The 26453-nt window shown below is 47.5% G+C and overlaps 1 protein-coding gene across 1 annotated transcript in view; it reads left to right on the forward strand.

The window, feature by feature from the left end:
* The window catches only part of pcxa (pyruvate carboxylase a), a 126625-nt gene that overhangs the window by 7806 nt on the left and 92366 nt on the right, over positions 1 to 26453 (forward strand). The window contains exons 2-8 of the mRNA XM_031572240.2: positions 3969 to 4110; positions 4632 to 4816; positions 7668 to 7833; positions 8167 to 8312; positions 9207 to 9324; positions 10289 to 10440; positions 18054 to 18172. Coding sequence (XP_031428100.1) covers positions 3969 to 4110; positions 4632 to 4816; positions 7668 to 7833; positions 8167 to 8312; positions 9207 to 9324; positions 10289 to 10440; positions 18054 to 18172 — 1028 coding nt within the window. The remainder of the gene's footprint in view (positions 1 to 3968; positions 4111 to 4631; positions 4817 to 7667; positions 7834 to 8166; positions 8313 to 9206; positions 9325 to 10288; positions 10441 to 18053; positions 18173 to 26453) is intronic.

The following is a 26453-nucleotide window of genomic DNA, read 5'->3' on the forward strand; positions in this document are numbered from 1 at the left end:
TCCGTCCTCCGTCCTTTCTTCTTTCTCTCCTCCGTCGTTCTCTATTCCTCTTCTTTCTCTCCTCCGTCCTTCTCTATTCCTCTTCTCCACACCCCTTTTATTCTTTCTCTCCTCTGTCCTTCTCTATTCCTCTGCTTCTCTTTACCTCTAAGTGCTTCATTTTCCTTCACTTCTCTTCTCTTGTGATTCTCTTCCCTTCCACTGCCGCTCTGGTTATTTATCCCTCAAAGGTTAGCCTAACTTTTCTCTCTCTCACCCCCCCCTTCTCTCTCTCTCTCTCTCTCTCCCTCTCGCTCACTCACCCCCTCTCTCCCTCCTTTCTTCTCTCCCTCAGTCTTCCCCTCTTCTCTTCTCCTCTTACTCTAATTCAGAGTTTCTCATTCAGATCTCATCCAGGGCTTTATTGCCATAACAAGTGATGCATTGTTTTGCCGAAGCATTCACAGGAACAGTAGCACATGAAGAAAAGCAAAAGGAAGACAAAAAAAAACCCTCATGAGCGCACAGACATATGGGGCTGTGTGTGAAATGTGTCTTACTCACACTCCTCAGGTCTCTGTGCTTGTTCACTTGAGTCATTTGAGCCGGACAGTCAGCCTTTTGTCAGGCAGCAATGCGATCCTACCTTTTATAGTCCGAAAGGACAGATTTTATTTGCCCTTAGCGTGGCAACTGAGAAGCCCCTGGAAAAAAAACTCTGCATGCTTGTTGGAAATACTGACCTCTGCCACACATGCAGGAAGGGGAAGAAGTGTTATATAATCTGGTCAACTATTGCGGAGATGTGTTGATTTCAACAAATATTTTGAAATGGAGATGTGGGCTGTTTACTCAAACATGTATCTATTCGATGTGATGGCGCTGTTTCAGTTTGTTTCACCCTCCCCAAAACGTTTTCTTCCACGCCGTCCTTGACCATAACTTGACCGCCACCAGACTTTGGACACAGATTTCGCTCACTGGCGCCACACACACACACACCCTTGTGCAACTGTTTGGCTTTGATCTGTGTTTGATGTTTGACATACAGACAGATATGGCTCTGGATATACACACAAAGGTCTTCGGGGGAGTGCAGGCGTCCAGTTACTGGTAAACTAGAGCGGCTTCAGCGTCACCCTCAGTGGAGGACCTACTTAGGCAGACCTATGAGTCAAAGTGACCTGTATTCAGTGTATATAGTAACCCTATCCCTATATACATATAGGTATAGTAACCCTAATCCTATATACATATAGGTATATAGTAACCCTAGCCCTATATTTTCTAGTAGGAACACTGGTCTAGTCCCTTATGAGGGGAACACTGGTCTAGTCCCTAATGGGGAACACTGGTCTAGTCCCTTATGAGGGGAACACTGGTCTAGTCCCTAATGGGGAACACTGGTCTAGTCCCTAATGGGGAACACTGGTCTAGTCCCTAATGGGGAACACTGGTCTAGTCCCTAATGGGGAACACTGGACTAGTCCCTAATGGGGAACACTGGACTAGTCCCTTATGGGGAACACTGGTCTAGTGGGGAACACTGGTCTAGTCCCTTATGAGGGGAACACTGGTCTAGTCCCTTATGGGACACACTGGGAATAACTTCCTTCATATCTCCAGCTTCCACAGACACAGCCAGTCTGAGCTTTAGACACACACACACACACAGACTGCAGGCACAGACAGACAGACAGACAGACAGAGCTGCAGACCCTCAGGGAGATGAGCAGATTGTAACTGAGTGAGTCCTCCCTGTCATGAGACTGCTGACTCTCTGGCCTAGTCATGGCAGGGATCCGCTCAAGGGCAGCGTAGCCTCAGTCATGGCTGCTGTCTGGAGCTGCTTGTTAGGTGATTTAAATGGGGAATGATGGCAGACTACTGGGAGTGGTGTGTGTGCCTACCGGAGTTGGCATGTCTTTAGTGTGTGTGAGGGTCCGGTGCAGTTCTGAGGAGTGCTGCAGACTAATGAGGGACTACAGGAAACGCTCTGTAGATCGACGTAGAGGAGGAAGACATTTGGGATTGACTCAACTTCATGCTTGTTAGTTTTAACCTGTTTCAGAGTATGCGGCCTTTTGGTCTTCACATTTCAGTCCACACCCTGGTACGGTAGCATTCTTTACACGAACCTGGCCGGGGGTTGCAGATAAGCTGGAGTTATGAAGGAAGTTATGCAGGTCATTCTAATGAGACATAGTTTTTCTCTTAGTAACAGGTTGTTCTGACCTGCAGTGAGTTTGTGTCGTAGTCTTGATTTAGTCTCGCTCTCTTCTGGTGAAGTGACCTTTTCTCTTGGCTGCATCAGGGCTTGTAGCGTCACAGGGAGGCAGAGTAATACTTGTGTGAGTGTCAGGACCCAGGAGGACTTACTGTTCGGAGCACATTTAAACAACTTTGATCAAGTTTCTTTCTCTCTTTCTCTCTTTCTTTCTTTCTTTCTTTCTCTTTCTCGCACACACTTTCTATTTGTCTTTCTCTCACACAAACACACACAGACTCTTTCTTTCTTTCTCCATGAGCTCAGTCTTTCCTAAAATCCTCCAGCTGTGATCAAACGTTTCTAAAGGAGGACTCCTCCCTTTTAAAGACCTTTAAAAGATTCAGGATGAATCTCTGCAGTGATATTTCTGGTTTCTGGACTGCTCTTGGTGTGTGCTGGTGCTCTAGCAGTTATGAGGATGCTATTCCGTCTTTCTGGTGTTGGTGGTGTTAGTGTTGATGGCCGGTGTTCAGCAGTCTCTACTGAAGTTCCCCAACAGTGAGGAGGGATTCAACGGTCCGATGCTTCATCAACGTCCTCAACTGGGCCTAGCGTGTGTGTGTGTGTGTGTGTGTGTGTGTGTGTGTGTGTTAGAGAGAAAGAAAGAAAGTGATTAGGTGTGTGAGTGTATGTGAGGGAGAGATGGATGGAGAGAGAAAGAGCTACTGAGTGAGTGTGTTTGTGAGAGAGTGAAATAGTGATTGTGTGTGTGTGTGTTTGTGAGAGAGTGAAAGAGTAATTGAGTGAGAGTGAGTGTTAGAGAGAGAGATGGAGAGAGTGAAACAGTGATTGAGTGAGAGTGAGTGTGCTTCACCTCCAGCAGCTGCCTATAGGGGTGCCCTAAGGTTTTGTTGGTTGGGGTGTCTAGCAAAAAACACAAGCACACACACACACACACATACAAACACACACACACACACACACACACACACACACTGCCTTGCTCACCATCAATGTGGCCCTGTCAAAGTGTGGAATGCCCCCCCCCCCCCCCCCCCCCCCTTTGTTTGTCTCTCGTCTCCCAGGGAGCGTGCTCAGAATGGCTGTTTGTTCAGGTGCTGCCTCGGCTTCTCCCATGATGCTTTGCAGCTTCTCTTCTGCGATTCTCTCTGCCTGAGGCTCTGTGAAATAAAGAACAGACCCGTGGCGTCCGCTACATTTTAAACGATCGGAAACCTCCATTTTTAAAAACACGTCGGCCTACTCAACAAGGCCACTTACTGTAGCTCTGCTTGTAAAACAAAACTCTTTGAAAGTTTCTCTGAGAAGCAGGCAGCGGGCTAGCCTGAGGGGCTTTCTCATGAATGATTATTCTTATCTTATCACACGGAAAGTGAGCGCTTTAGCTGCTGTCATTGACTTTGGGTGTAATTTGACAAGCTCTTATCTTTACACACTCCTGTTTGATAAATCTAGGGACTTCACAGGCCCTAAAGGGGCTTTATCTCCCTCAGGTTAGCACTGACGGGTCGTCTGCCTTCCTCTCGCTTCTGCACATAGTCTGCACATTTACTTCCTGTGTCTGCATTCTTCTTTTCAGGATTCTCCTCTGTCTCTCCTCTTCACTCTAGTCCATTTGCCCCTCTCTTTGTCCCTCTTTCTTTTAATCTTTCTTTCTGTCTCTCTTTCTTTTTCTCTCTCTATCCCCCCCTCTCCTCCAGATGTTGCAGCAGGTCCTGTTTTTAACCCTCTCTCTCCCTCTCTCTGTCCATGTGTGTAGATGCTGCATCAGGTGGGTGGCGTGCGTGTGGCCCTGAGCCTGCTCATGGTGCGGAGGGCGTGCTGCCATGCCCGCGGCGCCCACAACTCCCCTCAGGCGCGAGAGTACAAGCCCATCAAGAAGGTCATGGTGGCCAACAGAGGTCAGCCGTGGAGCTCAAGCTGAGATCATCTCGCCTTGTCTTGTCTCGCATCGTCTCCCATTGTCTCGTTCCTTCTTATCTCTTCTCGTATCCTCTGGTCTCTTCTCGTATCCTCTGGTCTCTTCTATTCTGTCCTCTGGTCTCTTCTCGTATCCTCTGGTCTCTTCTCGTATCCTCTGGTCTCTTCTATTCTGTCCTCTCTTCATTTCACTCCATGACCTGTGTACTTTTTCTGCTTTTCTCTTCTTCCTCAGGTCAAACTCTCTTCTCTTCTCCTCTCTCCTCTCCTCTCTACTCTTTCACCAGAATTCCATTTCAGTGGTTTTACCCCTGCTCTTCTCTCTCATTTTCCTCTCGTTTAATGTTTGCTTCGTTCTTCTCCTCTCTATTGCCTCCTTTTCCATCTTTCTTCTCCTTTCCCATTTTTTCTTACATTTTTAAAGTTTTTAAAGCCTTTTAAAGCATTTTTGGGCTGTTTTGGTTAAGTGTGTGTGTCTGTGTCTGTGTCTGTGTGTGTGCAGGTGAGATAGCCATCCGTGTGTTCCGGGCGTGTACGGAGCTGGGCATCCGTACGGTGGCGGTGTACTCGGAGCAGGACACGGGGCAGATGCACCGGCAGAAGGCTGACGAGGCCTACCTCATCGGCAGGGGCCTGCCCCCCGTCGCCGCCTACCTGCACATCCCAGACATCATCAAAGTGGCCAAGGTCCGTCTCGGCCTTAAAATTCAATTCCATGAAATGTTATTTATATAGCGCCGCTAATTGTCTCTAGGCGCTTTACAGAGCCCAGGGCCTGAACCCTAAAACCGTCAGGGGCAGCCTGATTGATTGAAAGCCTTTATTGTCATTGTATTTGCATACAACGAAATTTGGAGCGCTGCTCCTGTTGGTGCCACGAGAGACAACACGGTGGCGGCGCCAGAGATTTTTTTCTGCAGGTGCTAAGGGGGTGCTCGGCGTTTTACAGAGGGTGCTATGAAATTAGGGTGATAGCATACGTGTCACATGGTTCTCTACTACAACACCTCCCCACCATATCGTCATATCTGTTTTACATGTTTGCTCTCTGAAGCGTCTTTGTGGTCCATGAAAAGCGCCATACAAATCGATCGTATTATTATTATCATTAGGCTGCTTCCGACGGACGCGCACATAGCTGTGTTCCTCTGCGACGGTCACTGACAAAATGCATGCAGCATGTTATAGATTCCGCAATCCCAAATACTTCACTTACTTCAGTGGAAGTTAAAGTTGGCGCCAGATGACCACCAGGTCACCACTACCATGTCTGACAAATTAAACTAAACATAAATAGTTCAATACATTCTAAACTAAAGAGGTCAAATTAGAATAGCAGATAGAATGAACTAAAACAGTCAAAGAGTCAGAAATGCTTTCAAAACGTATATATTATTTCAGGTCACAATCAATAAAAACATAGAAGCTTATGTATACCTGGCTAGCACAGACAGACTGCTCGTCCTAGGCTAGAATTTCTGATTTTTTTAAGGCGGATCCAGAAAAATCCCCAAAAGAGACCACATTCATTAATGTTACACATCTAACAAGACCATTCCACCTTAAATGTTAAACGATGTAAAGATGCAGGCCCCTTTTAAAAGCGAATGAAACAGAACAGTAGGCACTCAAAACCACAATAATCAGAGCTAGATCATTGTATCATTGTACAATACAACTCTTAAAGAACAGGCAAAAATGCAAACCAAACTATGCTGGAAAAGCTAAATCCGGGCAAGCCAGCAGACCAGGTGTAGCATGGCTAGCATCCTCAGTAGGGTTGATCTCTTTGACCACGACGTTCCTCTTCTTCTAAATCAGATTCAGATACCCCTTGCATTTCTTCTTCTTCTTCAACGTCACATGATTCTTCTACTCGTGGAATTTTGGGTATCAAAAACCGATCCATTATTGTGAATTTGTTGATACTACCGCTTCACTTTGACTTTGACAGTGCACTAGCTCTCTTTCTCCTTCAATCGTCAGGAAACGTCAACGTTCACACATGCGATGTGTCTCTGTCGTGCTACGTAAACAATCTGTTCATTTCAATCTGTTATTATTTTCTTTTATGATTGAAATATTATTATCACACAATGAATTAAATTAATAACGCAGAATTAAATTAAATAACAATAATAAATAAACCATTATTTTCTTGGGGGTGCTATGGGGGTGCTATGGCTAATCCAGGGGCGCCGCCCCTGAGACAACATATCACAACACAAAAAATACAATAACTAACAAATAACAGCAAGTGCAGTGGTATGGAGTACAAGTACTCCCCCTAAATAGATACACATGAATAAGGTGCCTGGGATGGCATAATTGACTGCCTCATGGTTATAAAGGAATGATCAGAAACTGTGATACTGTAGTAGGGTTCCTGCGCTAACCGTAGCCTAGCGCTCTCTAGGTGACTAAGTACTAATGACCGGTTTCACTGTGGAGAAGAGGAACATGGGGAAAGAGCATTAGCCCAGCTGAAATGCAAGCCTATGAAGGTGAATAGGGAGCTAGAGGGAGTGTAATATCTCAGATGGAAACCCATCTTCTATCAGTCACTCTGATAGAGACGTTGTTCTAAGGACATTTGGCTGGTTACTGAGGTTGTGAGTGTCTGTTCATCCACAAGGGGGAGCACTGCTCTCCTCAGCAGTAAAGACACCAACACTCTAAAAAATAAACTTTTGATTCCATCATTCCATAGCAATGTAAGACATCTGAGGCCTGAAGTAGAACCATGTTGTAGACTAAAGACAGGTTCTGTGAATGCCACTTTAAATCACAGGGGTATAGAGCCGAGGCTCACATGTTCATTTCGTTTTAGCATCTGCTAGTTAGCATAGCAGTGTCTTATGGAAGAGAGCCAGGCGCATTATTACTCGGCAAAAGGCCACAGGGCAAACAATTTTAATTTAATTTTAAATACAGTTTCGGCCTACTGTTATTATTGTGTGGCTGTCAAATCAAAGGAATATGTGAGATTAATGACTCCAAACTCTCACCCTTTGCTCAAGTAATGCTATGTCGATTGCATTGATTTGTTTTTTTTCTTGTGTGTTTTTCTTATCTGCTAATGTGATGTATTTGCTATAGGGCATAACCCTTCCAGTTAATTAGCCCAGTACAGGGTTTAACTGGGCCGGTGTGGAATCACCCGAGTGAACCCTGCACACAGATAAATTATAGATTATAATATTTTAGATAAATATTCTAGTTACATCCCTGATATTGCCTGGATGAGAGTTGCTATTTATTTTCTGGGTTGCTGAATAGTTGCACAAGCCAGCAGAATGTTTAGTGCTGTTCCACAGCAAGAGATATTTGGTAGTCTTATGTGAGGATCACACACTACATGGTCATCGAAAACTGACCATTTGTGGGCTTAAGAAATGAGTTGCCATTTAAGTGGCATAATAATAATAATAATGATAATGATGATGATGGTCAGAGCGAGCCTTGATAAAGAATCCCTCTAAATGTGTGCTTCATTCTGTCCTCTCTCTCTCTCTCTCTCTCTCTCTCTCTCTCTCAGGAGAACAATGTGGACGCTATCCACCCAGGTTATGGGTTCCTGTCGGAACGCTCTGACTTTGCTCAGGCGTGTGCTGACGCCGGCATCCGCTTTATAGGCCCCCCCCCTGAGATCGTACGGAAGATGGGCGACAAGGTGGAGGCGCGAGCCATTGCCATCCGTGCAGGTGTGTGTGTGTGTGTGTGCGCATGCATGCATGCAAGAGAGAGCGAGCAGATTTACAAATTTGTGTTTGTTAGATGCAGTGGAGACTCATACCATTACTGTTTGATGTACACTGCATTTGTGGGTGTGGGTGAATATATGTTTGTGTAATTTGATGGCAGCTTGCGGCCTATCGGCCTATACTGGTACACATGATATGTTAATGTGTATCCATTAGTGTGTTGCCCTACATGCTGTGAGGTTGAAGTGTGTGTGTGTGGTGTCGCCAGGCACATAATTCACCCATCTCCTCTTTGGTGTGTGTGTCTGTGTGTGTGTGGGGCGATGTCCTTAGGCGTGCCGGTGGTGCCAGGCACAGACGCCCCTATCTCCTCTATTTCGGAGGCTAAGGTGTTCTCCAACACCTACGGCTTCCCTATCATCTTCAAGGCCGCCTACGGGGGAGGGGGCAGAGGGATGAGGGTGGTGCACGAGTATGAGGTGAGACACACACACGCATACATGCACGCACACACGCACACACGCACATACACATGCGCACATACACACACATACACACCAACATTCAATTGAATTTTATTAATGTAGCGGCAACAACAATTTAAATAGATACATACACACATTCATGCATACAACCAAACCAGCACGCTGTTTGTCTCATACATACATACATACATACATACATACATACATACATACATACATACATACACACACACACATGCGCGCACACGCGTGCACAAAGACATATTCAGTGCACGCACGCTCGCATACACACACACACACACACTCTCTGTCTCATTTTCACACACACACACACACACCAACACAGATGCACAGTCACACATACACACACACACTTTCTCTATCTTATTAGAACACACACACCTGTCAGCCTGTATGGGTGAGAGAGTGACACAGGAGTGCTTTCATGCTGTTCTCGGCTGAGTGGCTTTAGTCTCCCCCTTTTAAAGAGCCTCAGTGAGCTGTGATCTGCTTTTAAAATGGCCTTTCCATGGAGGGGGGTGTGTGTGTGTCTGCGTGTGTGTGTCTGCGTTTGCTTATGTGAGTGTGTGTTTGTCTAAGTGCTGGTGTGGATACAAATATAATGTGTTGGCCTGAATTGCTTTGTGACCAAAGTGTTTTGAGGTTGTGGGTTTATGTTTATATTTTCACCAAAATATGCAGGCTAATTAATTGTGAGTATATGTGCAATGTTGGGTATTTACACTTATTGTGTGTGTGTGTGCACGCACTTTGAGTCATTTGATCTGATGAGGCTGCTTTGATTGTCTCTCTGCAGCCATTTAAATAATGTAGTGTTTGTGTGTGCAGTAATTATATATGTGTGTGTGTGTGTGTGTGTGTGTGCAGGAGTTGGAGGAAAACTACCAGCGGGCGTACTCGGAAGCGCTGGCGGCGTTTGGAAACGGTGCTCTGTTTGTGGAGAAGTACCTCGAGAAGCCGCGCCACATCGAAGTTCAGATCCTGGGTTGGTATTTGCCCGTCGTGTGTGTGTGTGTGTGTGTGTGTGTGTGTGTGTGTGTGTGTGTGTGTGTTTGTGTGTGTGTGTGTGTGTGTGTGTGTGTGTCCAGATACTGGGTTGGTATTTGCCCGTCGTGTGTGTGTGTGTGTGTGTGTGTGTGTGTGTCCAGATACTGGGTTGGTATTTGCCCTTCCTCTACCCGTCTGCAGGCTTTTCCCCCAGTACCACAAACGAGTGATAAACACTGTGTGTGTTTGTTTGTAAGACAGATGAGTTATTGGTTACTTTTTTATTTTTTTTGGCAAAGCAGTTGATGGTTTGGAGGGGAAGAATCCTGATTACCCCAGTGGCGTCGGTGTACACACACACACACACACACACACACACACACGTACACATACGCTTGCACGCTCGCCAGACCACTGCCATGGTTAGCTTAGCATTACACAGCCCTGGTTATAGCATAGCAGCGCTGTCAGAAACAGCGTAAGTCACTCCGTAATGAGCAGGAACGGCACACTGATGCTTTTTCCAAGTCTCTCCTGTACTTACTCATGGAAGGTGGGAGGACCGTTCGACTGTCTCTCTGGAGGAGGAGAGTCTTTATTCTCTTGAGTTCAGACCTTGGTCAGTCCCCGGCAGAGGTTTTGGTTACTGTGTGCATTCTTGTGATCGTGTGTTTTTTTGTTGTTTGTTTGTGTGTGTGTGTGTGTGTGTGTGCATTGTTGTGAGTGTGTGTGTGTGTGTGTTGTATGCATTGTGTGTGTGTGTGCATTGTGGTGATTGTGTGTGTGTGTGCATTGTTGTGATTGTGTGTGTGTGTGTGTGCATTCTTGTGATCGTGTGTTTTTTTTGTTGTTTGTTTGTGTGTGTGTGTGTGCATTGTTGTGTGTGTGTGTGTGTGTGTGTGTGTGCATTCTTGTGATTGTGTGTTGTTTGTGCATTTGTGTGTGTGTGTGTGTGTGCACAGGTGATAAGTATGGGAATGTGATCCACCTCTATGAGAGGGACTGCTCCATCCAGAGGCGGCACCAGAAGGTGGTGGAGATCGCCCCGGCAGTGCAGCTGGACCCTCACCTCAGGGACCGGCTCACCGCAGACTCCGTCAACCTGGCAAAACTGGTAATGACACACACACGCACACACACAGAGACGCACATGCACACACACAGAGACGCACGCACACACACACACATAAACATACACACATATACTACAGACTCTGTCAACCTGGCAAAACTGGTAATGACACACACTCGCACACGCACACGCACACACACAGAGACTCACGCACGCACACACACATGCACACACCTGGTGGCACCCTGTTTTTCTCACTGTGTGGCACTCACCATAAAAGCCAACATGTCCATCTGGTGTTTGGTCTCTGTTTGTTCTACAATCACTTCTCAGCCCTGTGAACACACACACACACACACACACACACACACACACACACACACATTCTCGCGCCCTCACACCCGCTAATACGCCTGACGGTCTTTGAACATTTTCTTAGAGACGCGCGGCTCTTTCTCCATCCGCTGGCCTGCTCTTTTTGTTCCTCTGGCAGAATGAAAGGAACCCTTCAAAGACGAAGCTCTCATCTCCTCTTTGTGCTTGCCTGTGTGCTCACACACACACGCACGCACACACACACACACACACACACGCACACACATGCCTGTGTGCTGAGACGAGGGTTTTTTCTTTGAGCCCCACCTGACTGTGCAGTTTTAGCTGACTTACTCCTCTTACCGCTCCACTGTAGAGGAGGCTTACAGCCACACACACACTCTCTCACACACACACACACACACTCACACACGTAAGAATATTGTAAGCAGAGAATGCCAAGTATGCAGTGCAGTTATATGGACAAAGAGGAGCAATATTGAATACGGGGGGGGCTGAGGAGACAGAGATGGTTGGAGAAGGACGGAGATGCAGGAGGAGGAGGAGGAGGAGGAGGAGGAGGAGGAGGAGGGAGGGGGCAGCCTGGGGCAATATGGCAGGATGATCAAACACCAAACCTCAGCCACAAGCCTCAGACCCATTAGCCATGCAGTAGCATCTCCTGGCCACCAGGTGGGAGTGTGTCGCCTCGGCTCATCCACCCCAGAGCCTCGGAGTGACTGCAGATGGGCCAGACCTGCTCACCATTTTGAGCTCAGTTTGACTGCAAGCCACTGAAGATCTGCAGAAGTGCGTGTGCTACAGTGTGTGTTTGTGTACTATATGTGTGTGTGAGAGAGAAAGAGAGAAAGAGGGGGTGAGTGTATTTAAAGGTGCATGCGGGTGTGGGCCAGTATGCATGTCTGTGTGTGTGTGTGTGTGTGTGCGAATATGAGCACTCTGACAATATATGAAAGTGCTGAACGATTAGTCAGAGGAGGTTACTCATGTCAGTGTGTTACCCGCTCATTAGCGCATGGTCTCCAGGGCGATTGACACAGTTCCAGTAGAGGTTATTATGGGCTGGAGGGGCCTTGCTGCACATGCTCAGTGGTGGGGGAGGGTGCATGTGCAGGGTGCATGTGCAGTAGAACTCCAGTGTCTGTGTCACCATGGCACCAGAGGCTGAGCTTTCTTGAGCAGTGATCCTCACACACACACACACACACAGACACCGTCACACAGTTTGAAATTCGAATGAAGAGATTAAAAGAAGAAAAACTAATTCAGCAGATTGAAATCTGAAGTGTCACTGCTGGAGGATTTGAGCGTGTCTTGGGCTCTGAGTGTGTGCATGTCTAGACTGACGCAGAGATTGATAAATCTGCAGAATATTGTTTCTGTGGAGTGTGTGAGTGTGTCTGTGTGAGAGCGCTTACACAGACTTTCAAGGCAGATGCTTTCACTCTGTTCTGCTCGTCTGACTGTCTGTCTGTCTGTCCCTCTCTCCCACTGTGTGCTTCTTTTATTCCTCCTGCCTGTCTGTCTGTCTCTCTCTCTCTGTCTGTATCCCTCTCTCCCACTGTGTGCTTCTTTTATTCCTCCTGTCTGTCTGTCTCTCTCTCTCTGTCTGTATCCCTCTCTCCCACTGTGTGCTTTTTTTATTCCTTCATTATCTCTGTCTGTGTCTGTCTGTCTGTGTCTCTATATAATGTCCCTGTATCTGTGTAAATGTGTCTGTCTGTCTGTTTCTTTCTGTTATTTCTTACCCCATTCGTGTGTGTGTGTGTGTGTGTGTGTGTGTGTGTGCGCGTGCGCGCAGTCAGTCGATTAAAAACTGTGACTAGTGAGTGCACTGTTGCTGTGGAATCAGAATCCGTACCAACAGAATAGAATTGGTCCGGAATGGTTTTTCTGAATCCGTACCAATAGTATAGAATCGCTCCGGAATGCTTTTTCCGTGCCAGAAGTGCTGGTATTCCCATTCCGCAGCCTTGGGAGGCGGGTGATTGTCAGTGGAGAGGGTCAAAATAATGGCTGCCTCCCCTGCTGTGGTGAATCCTAGTGCAGTGCAGTGCTCTGTCGACGCCGCCAATAGGGTGCTGCTCGACCCGGGTACCCCCTGTTCTTTGTGATTCTCTCTCTCTCCCTACATGTTTCTGTCTGTGTTGCTCCTGTTGCCTCTCTCTCTCCCATTTGTCTTTGTCACACACACACACACACACACACACACAGACACATTGTGACCGATAAATCTTTTGTCTGTGTGGAAGGTCACTCCTGCAGGCTGTGTTCTTGTGGGACAATATTACTTTACATGATCTTTCCCCTTCTCTCTCTATTTTTCTCTCTCTCGCTCACACACACACACACACGCTCATACACTCTCTCATATTCATTTCTTTTATCTGTTATCAGAATTTAAAATATCCTTCCTTTTCCCAAAGTCCTGACATTAAAATAATTCACTTAATCAATGCTTGCAGGCCTCAAAAACTGTCAGGACATGTGAAAAATGACACTTACAGATATGAGCCTAGTGGCCCTTTGACATCACAGAGATTTTAGGATAATGTTTGGTGGTGAACGCTAGTGTTGTTCTCTGATGGCTCCCCATCAGGTCCCCTGTGTGCTTCACTAGTCTGGGGTTGGGTTAGAGTTTGATGTTTGAGTTTTGAGTTTGATGTTTGATTTTTGAGTTTAAGGTTGAGTTGAGTTCTGAGATGGCATTGAACTTCATGCCGTAGAGTTTCCATAGATCAGTATAGAATTATTCACCACTGCCCACAATTGCATCAAGGAGTCCAGAAGTTTAATGTTCAGCTCTACAGCATCGAGTTCTGAGTGTTAAATTATTCAGCTCTACTATGTTGAGTTCCTAGAATGGAATTATTTAGCCTACTGCATTGAATTCCTACAGTAGCTTTATTGAGCCCTGTTGCATTAAGTTCCTAGAATAGAATAATTCCGCCAACAGCATCTTGAGTTCTTAGAATGCAATTAGTTCTGTCTACTGGATTGAGTTTCTGAATTATTCATCCATATTGTATTGCGTTATGTCTATGTGTCCCTAAAGTAGAATTACTCCGGTCTACCACATAGACTCAGAATTCCTAGAGTAGGCTCTTTTCAGCCCTAAGTTAAGATGACTTGTATAATGCAGAGGATTCAGGCCAATAACCATTTTGCTATAGATCTTACGTGCACATCCACCGTTTTAGTTGTTCATTTCCTTCTTTGTCCTTTAATTCTTGTCTAAATGTATTATCAATCTATGTACCTCGACTGCAAGGCACTTTGGTCCTGTTGTGCTTAAATGTGCTATACAAATAAAGTTGACTTGACGTTTCCAACCTGTGCATCAGGAAGCAAACATTAGCACTTAAGCAGCAGAGCTTTTGCTTATCAAGAGACATTAAAAAGAGTGATTGTGTGTGTGTGTGTGTGTGTGTGTGTGTGTGTGGGGGGGGGGGGCTTGTGTACAGTGCTGTGAAAAACGATTGGGCCCCTTCCTGATTTCTTCTATTTTTGCTTATTTGTCACATTTAAATGTTTCAGATCATCCAACTAATTTTAATATAAGACAAACACAACGTGAGTAAAACGCAAAATGCTTTTAAATGATCATTTCATTTATTGAAGGTAAAGAGTTATTCATAACCAATCAATCACCCATGTGAAAAAGTGATTGCCCCCCTAAACCTAAAAGGAAGGGGGCAAATACTTTTTCACAGCACTGAATGTGTGTCTGTGTTCAGACTACAGGCAAATAGAATTTGTCCGCCCTGTTATGTGTGTGTGTGTGTGTGTGTGTGTGTGTGTGTGTGTGTGTGTGTGTGTGTGTGTGTGTGTGTGTGTGTGTGTGTGTGTGTGTGTGTGTGTGTGTGTGTGTGTGTGTGTGTGTGTGTGTGTGTGTGTGTGTGTTATTTGCAAGTGGTCAGGTGTGTGTGTGTGTGTGTTATTTGCAACTGGTCAGGTGTGTGTGTGTGTGTGTGTGTGTGTTATTTGCAACTGGTCAGGTCTAATGCGTGTCCCCAACCTGTCTGCATGGGTTGCCGTGGTAACAACTTAGGAGCAACGTAGTGTCAGCATGAATTGCAGAACTATCTGGTGCATCAGTCTGGATTTGATGTCGTCGTGTCGCATTTCAAACCACCTCAAATGTGATCTGATCTGATTTATTTTGCTGTCCAGACTTTGAGAAATTAGTCTGAATTCAATCTGGATATGGACTGGCAGCCGGAACAAGGCCCAAGATGCCTCACTTCTCTCCTGTCCATTTCTCCAGAGTTAATGTGACTCTGGGTGTGTGTGTGTGGGGGGGGGGATATGAGGGGGAGAGGGTGAACAAACAAGCATGCCAACAGGACACACCCTTTTCTGAATGTCAAACAGCAGCATACAGTTCAAATGTGGCCTTTGGCGACCCGTGTGTGTGTGTGTGTGTGTGTGTGTGAGAGAGAGGTGTTGTGGACTAATGGACACACGGGTGGACACCAGTCTTGCACTCCATCTGCTCTGTCAATTGTTTAACAGACTGGAAAATATGAGTGCATTAGCAACTCTGTGTGTGTGCGCGCACACACACACGCATCCATTAGCACTGGTGTGTGTGTGTGTGTGTGTGTGTGTGTGTGTGTGTGTGTGTGTGTGTGTGTGTGTGTGTGTGTGTGTGTGTGTGTGTGTGTGTGTGTTCGAGAGAGAGGAACAGGAAGAGTTGGAAGAGGGGAGGGAAAAGAGGATGGAGAGGGAGAGTTGAGAATCCCGGTCCCATCTGTTCAGTTATATGGCAGAGAGGGGCAGTGTGTGTGTGTGTGCGCATATCTTTCTGGAGCATAGGCCTGTCTATTGGGCTGTGTGTGTGTATGTGTGAGAGAGATGGGGTGGTGTATCTGTTGGAAGATGGGTCTGTGTGTGATGGACTGTATCTAGTGCAAGGTGTGTGTGAGGGAGTGTGACTGTGTGTGTGTGTCTGTTTGCTGGAAGAAGACACTTAGCTGTGCTTGCAATTTTCTGTCCAATCTGAGCAGGAAGTCCCATTAGAGTAGGAGTGTATTATCTTACACACACACACACACACACACATACTCTTACACACACACACATATACTCTTACACACACAGACACACGAGATCTTGGTGATCGTTCTGTAGTGGTGCTGAGACCAGCGCTTCTCCATCTCTACATGCAGCATCGGCCCTTTCCCTGTGTGTGTGTGTGTGTGTGTGTGTGTGTGAGAAGAGCCCTGGGAGGCTCACATCGTGCTGTGTGTGTAATTAAAACCCTTCATATGATTTCCTGTGATCAGTCTTCACGCACTGATAATGTGCGAGTCCTGTGTGTGTGTGATCTCTCCTCTCAGATACTCAGTGGAGTGGGAATGGGATATCACATGGATGGAGTGTGTGTGTGAGTGTGCATATGTGACTGTGTGTGTGTATGTCTGCGCGTGCAAGTGAGTGTGTGTGTGTGTGTGTGTGTGTGTGTGTGTGGTGTTTGAGCCGGTGGTTTGATCATGCTCCCTCTCTGCTTCCCTGTTAATCAAGGACCACTTAGGATCAGAGAGGGGAAACTCTCTCACTTAATCAGCAGCCAGTCATCAACTAATAAAAACAAAATAACCTCACGGGAGAGCCCACAGCACTTACTGCGGCTAGATCACCACACACACACACACACACACACACACACACACACACATTCCCACTCACACCCCCCCCCCCCCCACACACACACACATACTCGTCTTGTCTCATCTTCTGCCACTTCTTCTCCTCCCCTCCTCTCCTCTCCTCTTACCCTTCCGTCTCTGTCTCATCTTGTCGTTTTTTTCGGGTTTTTAAATCCGCTCTGGTGTTCCCTGCGGGGCGTCGTCCTTTAATTTGCTCGGAGGATTGTAGATTGGTGTGAAATTTGATTTGGCACCAGTTCCTCCCTTGTGCCGCGCTGCGTGCTGCACACTCGGTGTGAAGGAGCGCGTCGGCTGGGGCTTGCCATGCCCGGTCCAGACCCCCTGTCCAGCGTGTGTAAAAGCTCCATTGTTCCTGTCCTCAATTTCTTTGTCTCTCTGAAGATGTGTGTGTGTGTGTGTCTAAATGTTTTGCATCTCATGTTTGTTGGCGTATATGTCTGGTGTGTGTATTTAGGGTGTACTAGAAAATCATAGCCTTGAGGATGCACATATAAAAGCCTTCTACACTTCAACCCAGTTACTGCTGTAGTGATTATCTGAGTCAGGGGGGGGGGGAAGAGATGCTGGAGTCAGGGGGGAAGGGAGAAATTAAATTGTCAAACTCAAACTAGTTCCCATCACTGGCTCTCTGCTTTGTCTTATGACCGCTGTTTCCATGGAGACAACTGGTCTAGAAACTCTAAACTCAGGTAGTGGGATCTTAGTCTTAGCTCTCAAGCGTTCTTTTTAATAATAATAATCGTGTATAACTGTACTGTAAGTGTCTTTGGAAGAAGGGGTCTGCTAAATGTGTTTAATTTCCAGAGTGGACACATACTGATGAAATGTGTATATCTGTACTGCAAGTTAGGGCTGAACGATTAATTGCATTTGCGATAAAATCGCGATATGATAAAACGCGATTTTCTAACTGCAACGTGCGCGATTACAACGTGGTAAAAAAAAACCAAAAAAAAAACAGCTCTCGCGTTGGGTTTTGTGTGATGGAGTACTGCCAGTAGGCCTGTCTTATGGGCCTAGGGACTGACAGCGCCCTTACAGAAGGATTGGCTATTAGCTGTTGAGTGGCTGCTGGCTTTGTGTGATGGTGTGAGGCTGTAAGCCGTGTCTGGTCCCTGACTGCTCGCTGTCTCTGGTTATGACTGGTTAGTTAGTTTGCCTGGTGACGAGAAAGCAGGAATGGTTGGAGGAAAATACTCAAATAGACTTGCAGTCTGACTTCACTGGGTTTAGTCAGAGAGCGAGCAAGCGTGTGTGTGAGAGTGAGAGAGTGTGTTTGTGTGTGTATGACTACTTTACCGTCCCAGGTGTGTGCGCGCTTCTAAATCAGTCTGTTTTGTATAATTCTATTAATTCCACCTTTCCAACACATTGGCATTAAATCAGTTTTTGTAAAGGTGTTAAAGTGTGTATGTTTGACATCAGTTACCGTTGTGTTACTGTGTGAGAGGGAGAGCTCATGGGTTGACACCCAGGGAGTGCACACACACTGACGAAAAAAATTAGTCTACTCTGTACTATAATGCCAGTGGCTTTGGATAAAAGCGTCTTCTAAATGAATGAACAGTGGATAAATGTGAACCAATGGACATGTAATCCATGTAAAACGGATTGACTCTAAAGTGTAAATGGTGTGGTTTCTTGCAGGTGGGCTATGAAAACGCAGGCACCGTGGAGTTCCTTGTGGACAAGCACGGCAAGCACTACTTCATCGAGGTCAACTCCCGCCTGCAAGTGGAACACACGGTTACCGAGGAAGTCACAGAGTAAGTCACCTGTCAATCCAACACACCTGGGCTCGTTGCTCAGCAGTTGCACTCCTCCAAGGCCTAAAGGCTAAAGGCGCAGCACTGCGGAGGTCCAATCGAATGTGTGCTAACATGGCTAATGTGTGCTAACATGGCTAATGTGTGTTAACATGGCTAATGTGCACTAACCTGGCTAATGTGTGCTAACATGAGCATGAGGACCATATTAGTTTGACTTGTGTTGTTGCGAGCAAACATTTCTTTTAGCTAACATCAGTTATGTTAGCAAGCTAGATGTTGTTTCATAGAAACGAAAATTACCTGAGCTAGTTTATCCGTTAGCCCATGCAGCTACCTGGTTGCTAAGATAAAGTCAATTTTCTCTCAAATCAACTAATTAACAACTGATTACAGTCTCCCATTGACTTCAGTGTGGCAAGGCCTCTTTCTGGTCTGCATCAAGGGGGATAATCCCCCATCGTTTGCGGCCTCGCTCTGCCTCAATCCTCTCAGATGGCATTGTGGATCATTTGTCGGAGAGCAGCTGAGTCTGGAGCGGATCCTCAGTCTGCCAGAACAGAGCCAGACCTGAGCCAGATCTGGACCAGACGCAGTGTCTGTCTGGGGTATTTCTGTTCTGGTCCCACTGATCTGGAGCGTTGCACTCCAATTACAGCATGTCTGGACATGTCCTCTGCTGAGTTATTGGCTGTGATTATCAACATCGCAGGATGGCCGCCTGCCCTGCTCTCTCTCTCTCTCTATTTCTCTCTCTCTCTCCCTCTCTCTCTCTGTCCCCCCCCCCTCTCAAACAGAAAGTCATTACAGGCATGACAGGGGTGGGAAGAGAGTATGCTTTGTGGAGTAGTTATTATTCATAGATCAAGAGATGAAGGATATCGCAAGAAATTGAGATTAACAGCGCAGGCACATAGCAGGACATGTATCATAAGAATATGAATCTCTTTCTTCTTCCGTCTCCCGCTCGTTCGCTAGCTTGTGCGGTCTCTCATGTCTTTGGCTGCATTGTCCTGATTTTAATAGCAGATCTAGCAGAGATTTGTTTCGTAGGCCGAGGTCATACTTACTCTGACACATCGGCCCTGAAGAATCAGCGTTCCTGTAGCTCTACCAGTCCAAAGAAATGGCTTTGGTACCCAGGGACCACACATGACTGATAATGAACATCTGTTTGGAAAAAAAGCTTTCGGTAAATGACTAAAATGTGAAATCTAAATCCAAGATGCTTTGGGTAGAAGGATGGTGTTAAATATCTGAACTGTGAAATGTAGCATGAGTAAAGTTGTTAAACTGTGGAAGGCCACAGGCTTGAGTACGAACCCCTCTCATCCTCCGTCGGTTGGCGCACTCGCCCGCCCGCCCCATCCCCCCTGTCAATTGTCATTAATGGTGTTCTCGCTCTTGACTGACGTGCTTGAAGCCTGACATCCTGTGAGACTCTGATGGTGACGTGTGTGTGATTGAGGTGTCACAGAGTAATGTGTCTGAGTGTGTGTGATTGGTGTGTGTGAGATGCCAGAGGGGAGTAAGTGAGTGAGTGTGTGGGGGGGGGTGTTGCAGGGCAGTGTCTCTGACTCTGTCAGCCAGTCTCATTTGAAAACATGAACACACACACACACAGAGACCTAAAGGAATTGGTGTCCACATTAACATGCATTCTGTGCACGTGTGAAGCTTCTCTTGGAGTCTGTGATCCTGTGCTGATGACTGATCTCAGGACAGAGGAGGGGTGTGTCCATGGTTGGTGTCTGGTTAGGGTTAGGACTGGATGACTGATCACAGAGGAGAGGTGTGTCTAGGGTTGATGGCCCTGTCGCTTTAGTATTCCGCCAATCACTTGAGAGATGCTTCAGCTGATGAAGGAATGGGTCTGCTGCAGGAGAACAGGGAACACAATTCAATTTGATACAAATACACTTCTTCTATTGTCTCTTTTTCTCTCTGACACACACACACACACACACACCGTTTCCTGCCCTTGCGGCAAAAATCGATGTGAAATCACTTTCTTTTCCATTCCTGTTGAAATTCCTTACATTTCCGTGGCATCAGATGGAGGAACGTGTGTGTGTGTGTGTGTGTGTGTGTGTGTGTGTGTGTGTGTGTGTGTGTGTGTGTGTGTGTGTGTGTGTGTGTGTGTGTGTGTGTGTGTGTGTGTGTGTGTGTGTGTGTGTGTGTGTGTGTGTGTGTGAGAGAGAGAGTGAGTGTGTGAGAGAGAGAGAGGGAGTGTGTGAGTGTGTGAGAGAGAGGGAAGGAGAGTGTGTGTGTGTGTGTGTGAGGGAGAGCGGAGCTTCATTCATTATAAATGTCCATCTTGTTGTGTGAAATTGAAGCTGTGGCGGAGCCGTGCCATATTAAGGGCGCTCTCCAGCCCTGCTGAGCGTGCGGCAAAACCTGATGACTGCATAGCACTTGATTTCATTTCCTCTCCCGTCACCACACACACACACACACACACACACACACACTCGCATCACCTTTTTCACTCAATCTGTTTTGCTCTCTCTCACTCTCTCTCTGTCTCTCTCTCTCTCTCTCTCTCTCTCTCTCCCCCCCGTCCTCCATATAAAAGCATGTATTAATGCTGCCTCTACTTGATGGGAGCAAAGTGGGGTTATTTGTTGCAAGGTGACTCGATTGCTAAACGATTTTCTCATCTCATCAATTTTCTCTCACACTTTCTCTCTTTCTTTCTCTCTTTCTTTCTCTCTACCTCTCTCTCTCTCTCCCTCTCTCTCTTTCTCCCTCTCTCTCTTTTTCTCTCCCTCTCTCTCTCACTACCTCTACCTCTTGGTGTGTACTCCCTTTGTTTTCCTGTTATGGGGGTGTGTGTGTGTGTGTGTGTGTGTGTGTGTGTGTGTGTGTGTGTGTGTGTGTGTGTGTGTGTGTGTGTGTGTGTGTGTGTGTGTGTGTGTGTGTGTGTGTGTGTGTGTGTGTGTGTGTGTGTGTGTGTGTGTGTGTGCGTGTGCGCGCGCTGGCCTTCTAAAGTGTGGGTAATTAAGGTCCATTAGCTCTCTCCATAAGACTCCAGCAGAGACACTACATAATGAGCACTGCCAACCAGTTCCCCCTGAACTGCCTGTGTGTGCCCCTTCCCCCCCCCCCCCCACATACATACACACACACACACACACACACACACACACACACACACACACACACACACGGGAGTACACACACTCATTTCACGAACAAACTCCAAATGCTACACAGACGCATTCAACCCCCCTACCTCTTAACTCATGTCAGATACCCATTTACAGCCCACACCACACACACACTCACACACACTTTGATTTGCTCTCACATATAGAGTTATATGCCTGCAGCTAACACAGAACCACCACATCTGCAGTATGCACACACACACACACATGCACACGCACATGCACACACGCACATGCACACGCGCACACACACACACACACACAGATGGGCACACACATGCACACACACGCTGCTCATATCTGACACCTTTGTAAATAAATCTGTAATTCACATACCTTTGATCCTCTGAATCCAGTCTCTTGGAAGCTATTGCATTCTATAATCTTCTATATTCACTCACTCACGCACACACACATTCTCTCACTCACTCACTCACACTCTCTCTCTCTCTCTCTCTGTCGCTCTCTCTCTCTCTCTTGCTCTCACTCTCTTATTCACTCTCTCACTCTCTCTTCTCTTTACTCACACACTCCCTTCAGCTCACTCAAACCTGCAGAAACACCTTGCCATCTGGCACCAGTCACAGACCTGAGCCCTCACAGCTACATACGCCTGTCTCAAACACTCCTGTCTCACCCACAGTTATCTCACCCACACCTGTCTCACACACTCCTGTCTCTCTCTCACACTCCTGTCTCACACACGCCTGTCTCTCTCACACACTCCTGTCTCTCACACACACACCTGTCTCTCACACACGCCTGTCTCTCACACACGCCTGTCTCTCACACACGCCTGTCTCTCACACACACGCCTGTCTCTCACACACACGCCTGTCTCTCACACACACGCCTGTCTCTCACACACGCCTGTCTCTCACACACGCCTGTCTCTCTCACACGCCTGTCTCTCACACGCCTGTCTCACACACACCTGTCTCTCACACACGCGGTGGTCTCATACACACCTGTCTCAAACACTCCTATCTCACACACAGTTATCTCTCACACACACCTGTCTCTCACACACGCGGTGGTCTCATACACACCTGTCTCAAACACTCCTATCTCACACACAGTTATCTCTCACACACACCTGTCTCTCACACACACCTGTCTCACACACACGCGGTGGTCTCATACACACACACCTGTCTCACACACGCGGTGGTCTCATACACACCTGTCTCAAACACTCCTATCTCACACACAGTTATCTCTCACACACACCTGTCTCACACACACACCTGTCTCTCTCACACACACACACGCCTGTCTCTCACACACACACACGCCTGTCTCTCACACACACACACACCTGTCTCTCACACACACACACCTGTCTCTCACACACACACACCTGTCTCACACACACACACCTGTCTCTCACACACACCTGTCTCTCACACACACCTGACTCACACGCCTGTCTCTCTCACACGCACACCTGTCTCTCTCACACGCACGCCTGTCTCTCTCACACACACACCTGTCTCTCTCACACACACACACACACACACCTGTCTCTCACACACACACACACCTGTCTCTCACACACACACACACCTGTCTCTCACACACACACACACCTGTCTCTCACACACACCTGTCTCTCACACACACCTGACTCACACGGCTGTCTCTCACACACACCTGTCTCACACACACACCTGTCTCACACACACACCTGTCTCTCACACACACACACCTGTCTCACACACACCTGTCTCACACACACACCTGTCTCACACACACACCTGTCTCACACACACACCTGTCTCTCACACACACACCTGTCTCACACACACACCTGTCTCACACACACACCTGTCTCACACACACACCTGTCTCTCACACACACACCTGTCTCTCACACACACTTGTCTCACACCTGACTCACACGGCTGTCTCACACACACACCTGTCTCTCACACACACACCTGTCTCTCACACACACACACCTGTCTCTCACACACACCTGTCTCACACACACACCTGTCTCTCACACACCTGACTCACACGGCTGTCTCACACACACACCTGTCTCACACACACACCTGTCTCTCACACACACACCTGTCTCTCACACACACACCTGTCTCTCTCACACACACCTGTCTCTCACACACACCTGTCTCACACACACACACCTGTCTCTCACACACCTGACTCACACGCCTGTCTCTCACACAGACACACACCGTTTCTGAGGATGGCCTCTCCGATGCCTCTTGTTGTTCTCTAAATGCCTTTTCAAAGGGAGCTCTATTATTGATGGGCACGGCTGTCCCTGGGCCTGTGGAGGTGTTTAACAGCACCATGAAACGCCTCTCCTTAATGCAGTGCGTCGCCGCAGTTAGGAGCTCATTTCTAGAATGTTCCATAAACATTTCATAAACCTGTTCTTGGCTTGGTTATGCGTGCTGAAAGGGAGTGCATTGGGCTGGGGCTTGAGGATGGAACTCTGAAATATTTAGATGGATATTCTCTCTCTCACACACCGTCTCTCTCTCACACACACACTCTCTCTCTCTCTCTCTCTCTCACACACCGTCTCTCTCTCTCTCTCACACACCGTCTCTCTCTCACACACACTCTCTCTCTCTCACACACCGTCTCTCTCTCTCTCTCTCTCTCACACACACCGTCTCTCTCTCTCTCTCTCTCTCTCTCTCTCTCTCTCTTTCTTTTGGGTGTACAGGAGAAATATTTATGGAAGGGTCTGGCAGTGTGGAGTTTAATAGCTGTTTAAGGGTGATTGAATATTCTGCAGAGTGTGTGAATGCCTATCTGTACAGCAGTGAAACTGATCGTGGGCTCTGCCTCCAGAAGGGCTGTGGGCTCACGGTTGCACTGCAGGTGCATTTGCATAGGTTTTCATCCGTTTGTCTGAGTATGCAAATGTTATGCTAGACTGTGTGTGTGTGTGTGTTGCAGAGAATGCTGCAGGCCTCGGGTCTGTGTGGTTGCTTGTTTAGAGTTGTTCATTTGGGTGTATACATAACAATGCTTGTAATGCTTGTTTTACTCCATTTTTGTTTGCCACTAACACACAGAGACGCACACAGAGACGCACACAGAGACGCACACAGAGACGCACACAGGGACGCACACAGGGACGCACACAGGGACGCACACAGGGACGCACACAGGGACGCACACAGAGACGCACACAGAGACGCACACAGAGACGCACACAGAGACGCACACAGAGACGCACACAGAGACGCACACAGAGACGCACACAGAGACGCACACAGAGACGCACACAGAGACGCACACAGAGACGCACACAGAGAGCAGCACCAAGAAAGGCAGCCACTACCCTTTATCTGATATCCAAGGTCTAGTGGGAAGGCTTTAACCCACTGACCTTCTCAGATTATCCTCTACCCCCAACACACACACACACACCACACACCACACACACACACACACTCACTCTCCACAGTGTGCTCCTTCATGCCCTCACTAACTAACTTAAATCCAACGCTGCTCATTTGGTTCCATGTCCTGCTGTGATTAAAGAGAGGTTAATGAATAATAAAGTCAAAGCCTGAAAACACACACATGCACACAGCCATGCACTAAAGTCGCACACACTCACACACGCACATGAACACGCACGCACACGTGCACACACACAGGCACACAGGCACACACTCATTAACCCTCATGCACACAACCATGCACTAAAGACGCACACACTCATACAGGCACATGCACACGCGCACATGAACGCGCACACACGCACATGAACACGCACGCACACGTGCACACACACACAGGCACACACTCATTAACCCTCATTGCACACAACCATGCACTAAAGTCACGCAACGCACAGACACGGGCACACACACAGACACGGGCACACACTCATGAACCCTCCGTTGTGCTCTCTTCAGGGATTTCCATGCCAATTAAAATTTTACACAATGTGCCAATTTGAATTTCTCTTCTTCCGCGACGCGGCATTACTCCAACTATTCTACACGCACAGGGACCCGGCATTACTCCAACTATTCTACACGCACAGGGACGGGACACTCACTCTAACTATTCTACACTCACAGGGACGCGGCATTACTCCAACTATTCTACACGCACAGGGACGGGGCACTCACTCTAACTATTCTACACTCACAGGGACGCGGCATTACTCCAACTATTCTACACGCACAGGGACGGGGCACTCACTCTAACTATTCTACACTCACAGCTTCTCTTCTTCCCAGCGCAGGACAGGGCACTTACTCTAACTGTTCTACACTCACAGCTCCCATCAGGCAAGCCCACTTCCCCCGCTGGAAAATAATGAGCCACACATACATATGTGCCTTTTGAAACCCATAGCCGACACGCAGTGCTTTTGTTAGCCTAGTGACAAATGGCAACAACAATACAATCAGCTTCTGTGTGTGAATGCCTTTAGCATGCTACGTGCATCAGGCAAAACACATATGTGCCTGAAGCCTTGTAGTTCACCAGCTGTGCTTTTACACTGTAACTGCAGCAGGCTGGTAGGCTGGCAGGCTGGTAGGATAGGGAGGCTGGTAGGCGGGTAGGATAGGGAGGCTGGTAGATGTGACTGTTGAAACACTCCTCAGCTTTGGCTGCCAGCCGAGTGTTGGGTGGTGGTGTGTTGGGAAGCGCAGGGGATGGAACACTGGTGAGTGTTGGGAACACTGGTGTGTGTTGGGAAGCGCTGGGGATAGAACACTGGTGTGTGTTGGGAAGCGCTGGGGATAGAACACTGGTGTGTGTGTGTGTTGGGAAGCGGAGGGGATAGAACACTGGTGTGTGTTGGGAAGCGCTGGAGATAGAACACTGGTGTGTGTTGGGAAGCGGAGGGGATAGAACACTGGTGTGTGTGTGTGTTGGGAACACTGGTGTGTGTGTGTTGGGAAGGTGGTGGTGGTGGTGGTGTGTTGGGAAGCGGAGGGGATAGAACACTGGTGTGTGTGTGTGTTGGGAAGCGCTGGGGATAGATCACTGGTGTGTGTGTGTGTGTGTGGGAAGCGCTGGGGATAGAACACTGGTGTGTGTTGGGAGAGCCACAGCAAGGGTGGAAATGGGGCTCCCCAAGAACGAGGACCATTCTGAGATCA

This window comes from Clupea harengus, chromosome 8, assembly GCF_900700415.2.
Source record: "Clupea harengus chromosome 8, Ch_v2.0.2, whole genome shotgun sequence".
In the NCBI taxonomy this organism is placed as follows: Eukaryota; Metazoa; Chordata; class Actinopteri; order Clupeiformes; family Clupeidae; genus Clupea; species Clupea harengus.